The sequence below is a fragment of the Tenrec ecaudatus genome, chromosome 4 (genome assembly GCF_050624435.1).
Source record: "Tenrec ecaudatus isolate mTenEca1 chromosome 4, mTenEca1.hap1, whole genome shotgun sequence".
NCBI lineage: Eukaryota > Metazoa > Chordata > Mammalia > Afrosoricida > Tenrecidae > Tenrec > Tenrec ecaudatus.
Window position 1 is genome coordinate 49309056 of NC_134533.1, and position 14574 is coordinate 49323629.

A 14574-nucleotide genomic window follows, 5' to 3' on the forward strand; every position below is an offset into this window, starting at 1 on the left:
TCTGAACCTGTGAGTCGTGACCTCTTTGGGGGTCGAATGACCCTTTTACAGGGGTCACCCGATTCCTAACAGTAGCAAAATGACAGGCATGAAGTGGCAGGGAAAATAATGTATGCTTGAGGGTCACCACCACACGAGGAACTGTATGAATGGGTCATGGTCTTAAGAAGGTCGAGAACCACTGTCTTAATATCAGTGGAGGAATTTGAAACGTAAAGAAATTGAGTTGAGGTTTAGAAGGCAACTTACATTAAATGAACTTCCAAAATTTTCTAAACCAACCACAGCTCCAGATGGTAAATCCAGACGCCTTTGTAGCTTCTAACCCTCTAATCATGAAAATGCACAGAGTTGCGGTCCCAAATCAAAGCCCACTGCCATCGAGAAGATTCTGATTCATAGCTGTTACCTTCATCTTTCGCCTGCCAAGCGGCTAGTCCGATGTTTACCAGACACCACTACCAGGTATGGTTTGCTCAGAGCCACCAGGTTGTGAAATTTGGTTAAATATATACTATTTCTATCTTGATCATCATGACATCATCCTGATCTGGCATATGAGTAATACAAGAATTGATTAACTATTACTTACATGGTTCTCACAGGAAGTTTAATTTTGGGGTACAGCTTCCATCTGCTCCAGATATAGTCATGTATACTGTCAGATAGCGGTTCTCAACCTTCCTCTTGCCGCGACCCTTTCATACAGTTCCTCATGTGGTGGTGACCCCCCCAAACCATAAAGCTATTTTTGCTGCTACTTCATCACTGTCATTTTGCTACTGTTATGAATCAGGCGACCCCTGTGAAAGGGTTGTTTGACCCCCCAAAGGGGTCCCCACCCACAGGTTGAGAACTGCTGCTATAGGAGCTGGGGGTGGATGAGGAGGAAACACTTGGGAAATTCATTGTATAAAAATTTCATGTGTTAAAATTAATACCTATTTTCTGAGTAACTGAGTACTGGCTTTAAAAAATGAATGCAATTTTTCTGTCTGATAAATGAACAAACTCTATAGCTGTGTGAAGCTTGGGTTTGATTCTTGTTGTGTGGGAGTTCAGAAACAATAGCTATAATTTGAATACCCTGAAATTTACTCCTCAATCTGTGCTTCAGAAAGATCTGTAACATTACTTGACTCTTTACTAGAAGACTAGAATCTATCAGGGAAACTTAGAGGCAATATCTCTGAAGCCTTGGTTTCTAGCAGTATCCATCGAGCGAATGATTGATTCTCGTGAGTGTGGAATAATGGACACCCAGCCACTAGCACCCTGGGCTCGTCGACTAGGAAAGTGCCTCGTGGGCGTGTCCTCTGGCAGGTGAAACATCACATTCAGTAAGATCGTATGTCCCTTAAGCATCACTGTTTATGACATAATTTAAACAGAAAGAACCTGACCCAGCAAACAAGCCTTTTCTCTGGACTTTCTCAGATCTAATGATACTATTCGTATCTCTAAACTGAAATCTGAAATCACCTTTTTTGTCTCATGTGAAAGTGCACCACTTGCAGTAGTTATCGCAATGGAGGAGTTATCAACAAAGTAGTTAATACTCTCTAAGCGGCATCTTCAATGTAACACACACCATGTAAAAAGCCCTATGGAATCGGTGTACGGCACATACCTCTTGTACATTGGAGGGAACAAAATGCTCATGGTGAAACGAGACACATCAAATGGTGACTACACAGAGCTAGCACATGGGACAGTACCCATGGAGTGGGTGTTTTCTGGGTTCTGTGTTTTAATTAGGAGAAGCTAGATGCCTTTTAAGAAAGTGTCCTTTGTTAGCCACAGGCCTACCTACTCTCTACTGAGTGTGATGGATAGCCAGGAATTGGAGGGAACGTGTAACTCCTTCCGGGGTGAAGGGACTTTCCAACGAAAGCCCACATACCAGACAGCGGCACAGCTGGCAGCTGTGCGTCCAATTGTCTCCACTCCGGTAGAGCTTGTGTCCATTTTGATCTAAGCATTGACTTGTGACCCTGGTGTCACACTCCGGGCAGCAGAAAAGGTCAACGTTTGGATTCTGGCAGTCACAAGTTGTCCTCCGGCAGAGTATCTTCCCATCCTGTGCAGAAGCAAAGTGGAAGAGGCTTCATCAGTAGGGAAAGGCGAGGATGGGCTGGATCATGAAAACCAAGGCCTGCAAACACTTTAGAGAACACATCACAAGCCTTTTGTGCATCTCAGGAAAACCTTGAGCACAGTCCCATTTGGTTCAAATGCTCATGTGTGCACGCACACACACACCTTTTCTCTGATCTTGTCTGGATGCTGCCAAATGAAAACGGGGATGTTTATCAGTTTAAAAATGAAGCCATAATATCCTTTGGAAGTTCATGTTTTCTAAGTGTTTTGTAAAACCATATTTCTAAGTAAGAATTATAACTAAGCTAAGCAGTTAAAATGCATATAAAATCAATATCCTATGGGTGGAAAACCAGGTGATTATGCTTTCCCTAGTAAGTGGGTCCACCTAACACTGTACAACTCAAATTGGCATGAAATTATACCCTTTTCACAAAAGACTTAGCTGAGACCCAGAGAGGCTCAGTGACTTAGATAAGAGCGCACAGGCAGTGGTTCATCAAGCAGCGCCAACAGAGTTTCTAGTCTTAACGGAGCGTTCTTCCACAGACAGCCTTCAGGTTATTACAAGAGGCACCGCCCTCTACCTCACGGAAACTCCCCAAACTATAGGCCCCGCTGGTGCTGTTGGGTGAGCTTGGGATGGCAAACCGGAAGGTTGGTGGTTCAAAACTACCAGGGGCTCTTGTGAAGAAAGATGAGGCGATCTGCTCCAGTAAAGATTTATGGCTTCCAAAACCCCGTGTAGGGTAGCTATGAGCTAGATTGAACTGTGGCAGTGGGTTTTGGTCTCATCTGTAAAATATTGGTCCTGAGGACTCATACTTAAATTGGAGATAAATAACATTTAAGCATAAGGATTAAACATTTTGCAGTATCCCTCATTTTTACTTTCTACACTGACTACTTAGGCAATTAAAATGCCTAAAATGTTAAGGAATCTGTACAGAATGGGTCAAGCATAAGACCTGGAGCTTCCATGGATGTTTTTAACTGCCTCCAAACATTAACAAAAGAATCTCAGGGCTCAAAGTTATTTTAAAGGTCTTCTAGCTAAATGTCTTTACCGAGACTAGAATGATATCTATAGCAGATGTACTCTGTAGTCATTCCCCGCCTATGCTTGAAGTTGCCTACTTGTGGAAAACTTATTCATTGTATGCATGTCTACATTTCTGAGTGTTAAAATTGAAGCTTCACTTTATCTCTATTTATGTGAATTCACATCTTTGGCAATCATAGAATTCTCACACTCTGCGGCCATAGATTAACTCTAAAAATCTTAGAAGGTATCTCTTATCACATCTGAAGGTTAAGCATGTTTAACTCCTCAACTGCAATATTGTATTATTTTACTGTTACAGTTGCTCCCACCTTCAGAAGTTTTCAGTATTTCAAACAATAACACTATGGTAGCTTACATATGGTTGATACTGAAAGCTATTTCAGTGCCATTGGTATTTCAAATATGAACAGGGTCACCCATGGTGCACATGTGTCACTGGAGGTTTCAGACTAAAAAGAGATGAAGAAGGAACCGGCCATCTACTTCTAGGATTAGCCACTGCAAAGCCTGGGAACAGCAGTAGAGCACTTTAGACACAGCGCTGGAAGATGAGCTCTCCGTGTTGGGAGGCACTCAAAATACAACCGGGGAAAAGCTGCCTCCTCAAAGGAGAGTCGAACTGGATCATGTGGATGGATGGAGTGAAGCTTCCTTGACCTCTTCATTTTGAGTCGAGCCCCATCAGTAAAAGAGCCAGCTATAAAATACGTTCATAATGTGCATATGGAAAGGACAGCATGCTTGTTTAAGTAAAGGTTAGCAAAAAAGAGGAAGATCCTCAAGGAGCCGGATTGACACATCAGGTTGCAGTAGCTGCAATGAGCATAAACATAGCAACACTTGTGAGAATGGCACAGGAAGGGACAGTGTTTTGTTGTGTGGCACATAGACTCCCCATCTACACCTAACAATAACAACTAACAACCATTAATGGAGCATTTACCTTGAATTAATATATATTATGATATAATGTATATACCTATATCATTGCATTTAATCATACTGCAGAATATTTAACCATCCATTCCTCAAATAATGCATCTGAGAGAGAATTAAATACAATTCTTCAGGGATGGTCTGATCAACACAGAGTGGATTAGGATTCATGGTCACCTTGTTTTGTGTATGGTTCTTTTTTTTCCTTTTGCTTTCAATTATACTATTTTATATTTTTATTTTATTAAAAGATCACGTTATTGGGGGCTCTTATTACAATCCATACATCAATTGTACCAGGCATATTTTTGCATATGTTGCCATCATTCTTTTCTAGACATTTACTTTCTATTGAGCCCTTGGTATCATCTCTTCCTTTTACCTTCCCTGCTCCTCCACCCTTGTGACCCCTTGATAGATTATAAATTATTGTTTTTCATATCTCACACCAACCACTGTCTCCCTTCCCTCCATGATTTCCGTCGTTATTCCCCCTGGAGGGGTGTGTGTGGTTATATGCCGATCATTATCTATGCCTGTGTACATGCTCTGGTCTAGTCCAGAGTGAGAAGCAGCACTGGGGTCATGACAGTGAAGGGTGAGGAAGCCTTAAGGAACCAGAGGAATATTGTGTGCTTCATCGGTGTTTTACTGTGCCCTGGTTGACTCGTCCCTTCTTTGTGCATTGTTTGCAGATGGGCTTTGGGTTTCTGCTCTGACCCCTCATTCTCAACAATATGTTTTGTTTGTTATGGGTTTTCTGATGCCTGTTACCAGGTCCCGATGACACCTCATGATCATACCAGCTAGTGTGCTTCTTCCACATGGGGTTGTGGCTTCTGTGCTGCATCGCTGCTTATTTAACTTCAAGGCTTTAAGACCTTAGATTCTATATCTTTTGATAGTTGGGCACCATCAGCTTTCTTCACCCATTTTGTCTTCAGTGATTATGCTGGGAGGGTGAGCATCACAGAATGCCAGTTTGAGAGACAAAATGTTCTTGTATTGAGGGAAGAGGGTATGATCAGAGGCCCGAAGTCTGTCCACTGCCTCAGTGTATTGCCATATAAATATATGGACCTAGGCCAATACCTCTATTTTTATGGATTAATGTATTTACATATGCACACACCTATGTTTATACCTTTATCCATAGCTTTGCTCTGTTTCCTTTAACCTTCTTCCTGCCCCACCATTGTGTTCCCTCTACTTTCACCTCTTAGTACTTCCTCTCAGCTAGATTGCTATTGCTCCAACACCCTCAGGATCTCTACATCCTCATTGTTGTTGCTTTTAATTCCACAGTTTTTCCCCTGTCTAAGGCATTGTTTGCTCACTGCACCCTCACCCATCACCTTCTCTCCTCAAGACCCTCTGGGACCATAAGTCACATTGCTTCCCATGCCTATCTGAAACAAGTAGGCAAAACAACAATTATATAGATCCGGTCTGTCTGCTGACCTTTATGGTAGCCTTCCCACTGGAAGTGGGGAAATTCCGTGAGCTGCCCCTCCTAGCTTCAAGTCCATTTGGGTGACTCTTTAGGGGCTTGGCTTTGCCCCACTGTGGGCGGTTCAGACCGCACTACTTCTATAGCTGTTGTTGTCCCCACAATCTTCTCGGTGCAGGGATGCCATCCTACGGGCTTGGTGTGCCAGATCAACCTCCCTGTTCTCTTTTTCCTTCTTGGTTTGCTTCTGAGTGGGCATGGTATGCTAACCCCTCTCCCCAATGCACTGATTGTTCTTTAATGCATTAACGCACCCTGCTTTAAATATTCACTTTCTTACTTACTCTGAATGTGCGATGATCTTGCCTTATATTGAGTTTATAGAAACTAAAGTCTCATTAATCCCCATGCCATCTGTGTAGCTTTTGGTTAGTGCAGCAATTGCAAAATTAGATGTTCATCCCTCTTATATTTCACCTTGTGTGAGTCATTTCCTCTTTTGTTTATGACAATGCTTTTTAAATGTTGTTCTGTCACACATCGTAGCTTGCCCTTCCTCGTGCATGCTTTATGACATCTGCAGACGTGATAGACCTTCCTTGGGGTTTCATCTATTTCATGGATAACTATGCCAAATGGGATAGGACTTACTGGGATATGATTTATGTCAAATAACATAGAAATCCTTAAAAGTCTTACATTCTTTATAGAAAATCGAAAGAAGATTTTCTGGCTACGTATAACAGATTGACAAATGCTTTTCCCAAAATTGTGTGTGATGGTTTTACTACTATCTCTCAGGAACAAAAACTCATAGTGTTGCAAAAGTACCAGGAGATAAAAGGTTACACACCCACCTGCACTTGCAGAGAGACAGAGACATACAGAGAGAGTGATGGACTCAAGAGTTAAGCAGGGGAATTGAATTAGAAAGTTCAAATAATCGAAACAAAAATGCTTCCAGACAAAAGCTATCAGTAGAACTTTTCTGATATATTTTGCTTGTCTATCCGTGGCCCTAAATGGCTATGTGGAAAATTATTTTAATAAAAAAAAAGTTTAGAAAGGTAATGATAGATACAATATGAAGCTATTTGGTTAACTCAGTTATCAGTGTCGCAGTAATACTCTTCTCTAATATAGAAAGAGACCCATAATAAACAAATGATACTATTTTTATAGAAGAGCTTATTGTACAACATGAAATTTTAGCACGGACTTGGTTTCTCCCAATGCTCTGATTAAATGAACGAATAACAATAAATGGAGAGCCTCCAAGTTTTGTGCAAAATAAAGCAATTTCATATATCATCAATTATGTGAAAATGTCAAGTAGTCCCCTCTTAGTCTCCAACCTGCTTTAGAACAATGGCTGCAGTCACATTGGCTTTTGAATTACAGGGTAATTGGCAAGAAAATCCGTTTTAATAATACAAATGCCACAGGTGGCTCCATTAATTCAAATGAGAATGCCATTAAAGCATTAGCTCACGGAGCACAAACACAATCCAAATTTGAGTCCATATTCGCCAAGAGGTTGGCTCCTGATGATGTTGAGTTATCCTTTTCATAGATCCTTGGGGCTGTTCTAAAAGCTTGACCTCTATGCCACCTTAGTGATTAGAATGAATTTCAAATAATAGCAAAAAAGTGTTTTCTCCACTTTTTGACTACAGGAGCTGAATGTTTATACAGTTTTATAATGAAAGTTCAGCTAGAGACAATTAATAAGTGTTATAATATCCAAATTGCCTCTGCATATTAAAAAGCAGAAATAGACATTTTCCTACTAAAGTAAAAAAATTATTCTTATTATGCTCTAGAAAATTATAGGCTTTATACTGCAAATTATACATTTTATTGCCGAATAATCAACACACTAATACATATAGTACAGATTTGCACAATATCACTTAGCTGTCATAAAGTTTACAAACTTTAAATCAGGGAGGTAGAATTAAGGGGTTATTTATGTAAATTAAATTGAACCAATGGCTGATAAACAGTGGCCCACAATCCAAATATGACCGGTTGCCTGATTTTCCAAGTAAAATGTTAATGTAAAGCAGGCTGCTTTATCAAATTACAAATTGCTTATGGCTGCTTCCACACGAGCACATCATTTGGAAATTGTAACTAGCCTGATTCTTTCTACCTGCCCATAGAATGAAGGGTGACATTTATCACCATGGCTCAGAATCAAAGATGTGTATCATCTATCCTAAGGGACCATGATTTTGAATTGTCATGGGATCTTGCATCTATATCCTTTATGCCAATTCTCATCCTTGCTCTCCTAAACCTTTGCTTCAGCATCATACTTGACTAAGCTAAGCATGTCTCCTCGACTGTAATGGAAATGGGCCTTTTAAAATAACTTTCACTCTGCCTTTTTCTCAGCAGTCCAACCTGAACTTTTGTTGGCTTCTGTGATTCTTCTATAGTACAGTTTGGTTTCACTTTCCAACTTGAACTATCAAGGCTAGGATTATAAAGCAAGTGCTCTGTACTACCACCTTGATTTTACTGCTCAGGCTGCCAAGATGATGGTATTATGATCATGGTTTGGATATTTCATTGTTGACAGCATTTCTTATCAAAGTCATAATGAAACTCTTCCAGGGACATGGTGCCCAGTTCTTCCAAGATGACATGTAAACAGCAACATCCCTCAGCAAGAAAAACAAAATGCAACAGCAGAGGGAGTTGTAAAGTTAACGATGCTCATAGAAGAATCAGACATTGATCTGACATGAAAAAACAAATCTTCAGAATGCTGCTTGGAGTAATACAGATATGAGAGAAGCAACACAGAATAAGGACACAATGATAAAGGAGATTAAGTGCACGCATCAAAAGGAAATATAAGTCCTAATAGATAAGGTGATAGAAGCAAAACACGATCGCAGACCTCACCAACAGAATAAAAGAGGTGGAGAATTGTACCAGACATCTCAAGGACACTCAGGCAGACTATGACAGATGGGAAAGGCAGTCAAACAAGATCATCAGAGAGGCAGAGGAAAATATGAGGCAACGTCAGATGCTGTGAAAAGGAACAATATTTGAATATTTGCTCTACCAGAACAAGACACAATGACGTCAACAGCTAAATTTCCTGGAAGCAAACTTCCCAACAATACTGAATGAGAGTCAGACATTCATACAGGAAGCAGAGAGGACACCAATTAGAATAAATTCTAGAAAGAACTCACCACAGCACATAATATTTAAATTATCCAATTTAGAGGAAAAAGAAAATTTTATGAGCAGCAAGATCACAAAAGGTGGTCACATACTATGGTGTTCAGGTAAGAATATGCTCACATCTATCAGCAGATACCATGAAGAGAAGGAGAGAGTGGAGTAAAATCTTCTGAAAGCTGAAAGACAAAAACCCCTGCCAACTGAGCATCCTCTAACATGCCAAAATATCTAGTAAGATAGACCGTGAGGTAAAAGTCTTCCTAGACAAGGAAATACTCAAAGAATATGTCATAAGGCAGGTAAACCTGAAAATCATCCTTGCTGACTGACTATGACGAAGCACAAGCAGGAGGCCAAAATATAACACTACTCATTCCAGAAGTCAACCCACCAAAAGCAATTACCAAGTTAACATTGCTACAGAGGGAAAAGGGGCAAGAATGAGGGCCACCACGTAAACACAGCATACGGATATGAAGGAAGTTGGGAAAACACCCAACGCAAAAGGTATGACATGACAGCAATGAATCCACAGATGGTTGTAATAACTCTGAATGTCAACAGCCTGTACTCTCCCACTAAAAGACAAAGGCTAACAAAATGGCGCAGAAAACATAACCCGTCAATCTGTTGCCTGCAAGAGATATATCTTAAGCTTGCAGACAATAATAGACTAAGAATAAGGCTGGTGGAAATTATCCCAGGCAAACAGCAATTTTAAAAAAATCAGGGGTGGCAATCCTAAACTCCAACAAAATTGACCTCAAGGTGCAAACCATACCATTAGACAAGGATGGGCACTATATATTGCTCAAAGGATCAGTAGACCAGGTAAGCAAAATTTATCAAACTATTCAAAAGATGAAAAAAGAAATCACAAAATCAATAATCATAGAAGGTGGCTTCAATACACCACTCTCAGATTAAGATAGATCACTCAGAAAGAAGTCCAGCAAAGTTAAAGAGCTAAACACTACAATTAGGCGACGGGACCTGATTGAGATTTTTTTTTGCATTGGGATGGAGAGCTCTACAAATCTCTTTTCAAGTGTACATGGCTCATTTTCAAAAACAGATCACATGCTGGGACACCAGTCGAGCCTGAGTACATTCAATCACACAGAGATGGCTCAGACACCCTTCTCAGTCCATCAAGTTGGCGATCAACAAAAGAATAATGGCAAAGAATAACAACCTTCTCTACCACCAATGGTGCTGGTTCATTCTAGAGAGGAAATTACGAAGTTTCTAGAAACTAAGGAGAATGAGAATACAATTTACCCACACCTATGGGATACATAGTTATCAGAGAATATTTTTTAGCAGGTAATGCACATATGAAAAAGGAGGAAAGACTTAGGAATGATACACTATCATAAAATCTCCAGCAATTAAAAGAGAGTCAACAGAACAACCCCTCTAATACAAAAATAAAAGAAATAATAAAAATCAGGGCAGAGTTAAATGAGTGGGAAGAGAGGAGAACAGTGGGGAAAAAAATCAACATAACAAAAAGGTGGTTATTTGAAAGGATCAACAGGCCCCTGGCAAACATAACCAAGGAAATGAAGGAGGAAAAATCAATAGCCAGGATGAGGGATGAAACTGGAGAAATCACAATGGACCCCAAAGAGATTTAAGGGATAATCACAAAGTACTATAAAAGCCTATAGTCTAATGTATTCAACAACATCAAAGACATGGAAAAATACTTGGAAAAAGAATTCCTGCCTAGATTATCCCAGATACAGGTCAAGAACTTCAACAGACCCATGGCAAATGAAGAAATAGATATGGTTATCAAGAAATTGCCAACAATAAATCTGCTGGACAAGACGACTTCACAGGAGAATTTTACCAGGCATTCAGGGAGGAGCAGACACGAATCCTCCACAAATAATTCCATAGCAAAAAAAAAAAAGACTGCAAACTCCCAAACTCATTTTATGAAGCCAGTGTAACTTTTATACCCAAAGAGGTCAAGGATCCCATAGGAATAGGGAACTACAGACCGATATCTCTAATGAACATAGATGCAGACATCATGAACAAAACATTGGTCAATAGAATAGAAAAGTATATAAAACATATTCATCATGATCAGGTATGATTTATTCCAGGGATGCAGGGATTGTTTAACATCCAAAAGTCCATCAATATCATTTGCCACATTGAAAAGAAAAACGATAAGAATCATATAATATCAATAGATACAGAAAAAGCATTTGACAATCTCCAACACCTAGTCCTAATTAAGACACTGAAGAAGATAGGAATGGAAGGGGAATTCCTCAAGGTAATACAGCTATTTATGAAAATCCATAGCTAACATAGAAAAGATTAAAACAATCTCACTGAAAAGGGGGCCCGACAAAGATGCCCTCTTGTCCCCATTTCCTTTTAACTTTGTACTTGACATTCTAGCTAACAAGATAAGGCAGTAGAAGAACATTAAAGGTATCCATCTGGGAGAGGAGCAGGTGAAACTCTCACTATTTGCAGCTGATATGATATTATATATTTAAAATCTGAAAAGCTCCACAACAGAAGTACTTGAGGTGATAGATTAATATGGAAGAGTGGTGGGATACAAGATCATCAAACAGAAATCTATTGATTTGCTACATACATCTGACAAGACAATGGAAGTGGAGATCAAGAAGGCCAGTACCCTTCAAAATACCCAAGAACAAGCTAAAATATTGAGGGATATATCAAACAACAACATCAAAAAGTCTCATACAAATAAAACTACAGAACTCTACTACAAGAAACCAAAAACATGAAACCTTATCACCCCATTCACAAGAACAAATTCAAGGTGGATCACAGACCTACAAGTACAACCCCAATCTATCAGGATCATCAATGAAGGAATCGGGACAGACCTAGGAACCTTGGCTTGGGGCATACACAGGTTTAGTGTAATAGGGAAGAGGTATATACACAGAAGATGCTGAAATTGAAAAATGGGAATATACTAAGGATAAAACACCCGTGTGCATCAAAAGACTTCACCAAATGTAACAAAAGAACCCACAGACTTGGAGAGAATTTTTAGCAATTACTCAACAGACAAAGGGTTTATTACTAAAATCTACAATACTCTCCTAGCCTGCAAAAAGAAGAAAACAGGTAACCCCCCGAGGAAGTGGCCAAAAGACCTGAACAGGGAGGAGACCAAAATGACCAATAAACATATGAGAACATGCTCCTAATCATTAACCATCAGAGAAATGCAAATCAAAGCAATGAGATACCACCTATCACCCTTGAAGATAACCCGAATCAGAAAATCAGAGTAACAAATGTTGGGGGAATGTGGCGAGATAGGAAGTCTCCTCCACTGTTGCTGATCTTATAGACATGTACAGCTTCTGTGAAAAGCCATCTGGTGATACTTAAAGCCCAGGAGAGGTAAGAAATAGACCACAACCAATGTCTGTGCTCCAATGTTTACTGCGGCACAATTCACAATAGAAAAGAATTGGAAACAAACTAAATTTCCATCGATAGATGAGTAAATTAGAAAACTCTTGCACATGCACACAATGGAATACTGCACATCACTGATGATGACATGAAGCATATTATCTCATGGGAAGAGTTGGAGGAAATTATGCTAAGCAAAGTCAGCCAATCACAAAAGTCAAGTACAACATAAGTCCACGGAGTAAGTATAATCAACACAGTAGGTAAAGAAGAAAAGCTACTTATACGAATAACATCTGAATTTTTAATTTCAGGAAAAAACTGATTTTATTCTTTACTAGTACAAATGCATACTGCTATATATTTTGATTGTTATATATATTGATAACTATGAAAGTAAAGTGCAACGATTTTGTCGACATCGTCATCAAAAGCTTTATAATTTCGGTACCAGATAGTTTTTAATTAAATATTACAAAAATGTTGCTCTCGGCGTTATCGGGCTAGATGGGCTTAGGTACAGACAGTTGGGCAGGGACAGGTCAAACTCAAGGATGTATATTTCATTCCAACACAAAGAAGAGGAAAGGGGGGTAGGGTAGAGGGAGATAATGGCATTCGGGTCGCAGGGCACTAACCCTTCCAGGGGGGAGGGTACTGTTCATGTCGACCCCACCACAGCACATCAAACTGAGGACAATGTAACCATATGGAACAACTCACGAACAGAGTGGGCTAGAGGACCAGTCCCAAGTAGAGCCAAACTGAATCCTCCCAAGAAGTATGTGCTACAGAGGACAACACTAAACCTACTGGTTGGAGAGAGGCCAGCCTGCCACGCCCACATGGAAGCAAACCAAGAAGGAAGAAAAGAGAATGTGAATCTAGACCCTGTATCAGTACACCAAGCCCTGAGGACGATGTCCTTGCATGGAGCTGCTAAGGTAGAGAGAACTGTAGGGCTGACAACCAGCTTGAGACATGCTGTCCTTCATTTGAGCCTACTGCAATAGAGGACAATACTGGGGACACATGGCAGGGAGTGAGTCCTGTCTGAAGCCCCTACAGTGAGGTAAACCAAGAAGGGAACACAACAGATCAGCAACAAGAGCACAGCAAAGCCACAAAGCCCCTGAGGAGCTCCCAAAATAGACTTTAGGAGGGACAGTACTGGATGGTGGCGAGATAGTCATAAAATTCAATGGACAGACCTGGAATTTTATATGCTTTTTCATTTTCTTTGGCTAGTTATTTTTTTCTGTTTTTATTAAATCTTGTTTCCTTTTTATTTTGTCTCTGTTATTGTTGGCTTGCCTACCTACATAAGATAGGCATGGGAAGGAAGCAGAGGAGAAACAACAGGACTGAAGGTTATTGGGGAACAACTAGGGAATTAGCAGCAACAATGAGGAGAACGTAGAGATCCTGGGGGTTTTGGAGCAACAGCACTCTAGTTGGGAGGAATTACTAAGAGGCAGAAGAAGGGTGAGCATGATGGTGAGGCAGGAGGAAGGTAAGCAGAAACGAAAGATCTAGGAAGCAAAGCTACGGATAGAGGTTTAAATGTAGATATACATAATATACATATGTAAATGCTTTGACTCATAAAAATAAAGGTATTGACCTACGTACATATATTTATATGGCAATACACTGGGGGAGTGGACAGACTTTGGACCTCTGCACAAGCTGTCTCAATGCAAGAACACTGTGTTCTAACAACTTGGCATTCTGTGGTGTTCACCCTCGTGGCATGCTCACTGAAGACAAAATGTGTGCATAAGCAAATGTGGTAAAGAAAGCGAATGGTGCCTGGCTGTCAAAAGAGATAGCATCTGGGGTCTTAAAGGCTTGAAATTAAATAAATGGTCATCTAGCAGGGAATCAACAAAGCTCACATGGAAGAAGCACAGGAGCCTGTGATATAAGGTGTTGACAGGATTGGGTAACAGGCATCAGAAGATCTCAAACAAACAGCCATATGGTTGAGAACATGAAGGGTCAGAGCAGAGATATAAAACTCATTGGTTAGACAATGGGGACATCTGCTCACAGAAGGGTCACAATGAAGGGATGAATGAATCAGGGCGCAGTATAGCACCAAGGAAACACACAAAATTCCTCTGGTTCCTTGAGGCTTCCTCACCCCCCCCCCCACTAATATGGTACAGATAAGAGGTCACGACACATGGAATCCATGATTAGGAATGGGAGTAGTGACACCAGCAGGGTAAAGAGAAGTTGGGGAGAAAGGAGAAACCAATCGCGATGATGGACATGTACACACCCAGGGGGATAGACAACAGAAACCATGGGGGAAGGGAGACAGCGGTGGGTGTAAGACATGAAAATACTAATTTATAATCTATCAAGGGGTCACAAG

The 14574-nt window shown here is 40.3% G+C and overlaps 1 protein-coding gene across 1 annotated transcript in view; it reads right to left on the reverse strand.

The window, feature by feature from the left end:
• Nucleotides 1–14574, reverse strand: part of NELL1 (neural EGFL like 1) — a 989599-nt gene that overhangs the window by 3569 nt on the left and 971456 nt on the right. Inside the window, exon 18 of the mRNA XM_075547696.1 lies at nucleotides 1904–2080. Within this exon, the coding sequence (XP_075403811.1) occupies nucleotides 1904–2080 (177 nt within the window). The remainder of the gene's footprint in view (nucleotides 1–1903; nucleotides 2081–14574) is intronic.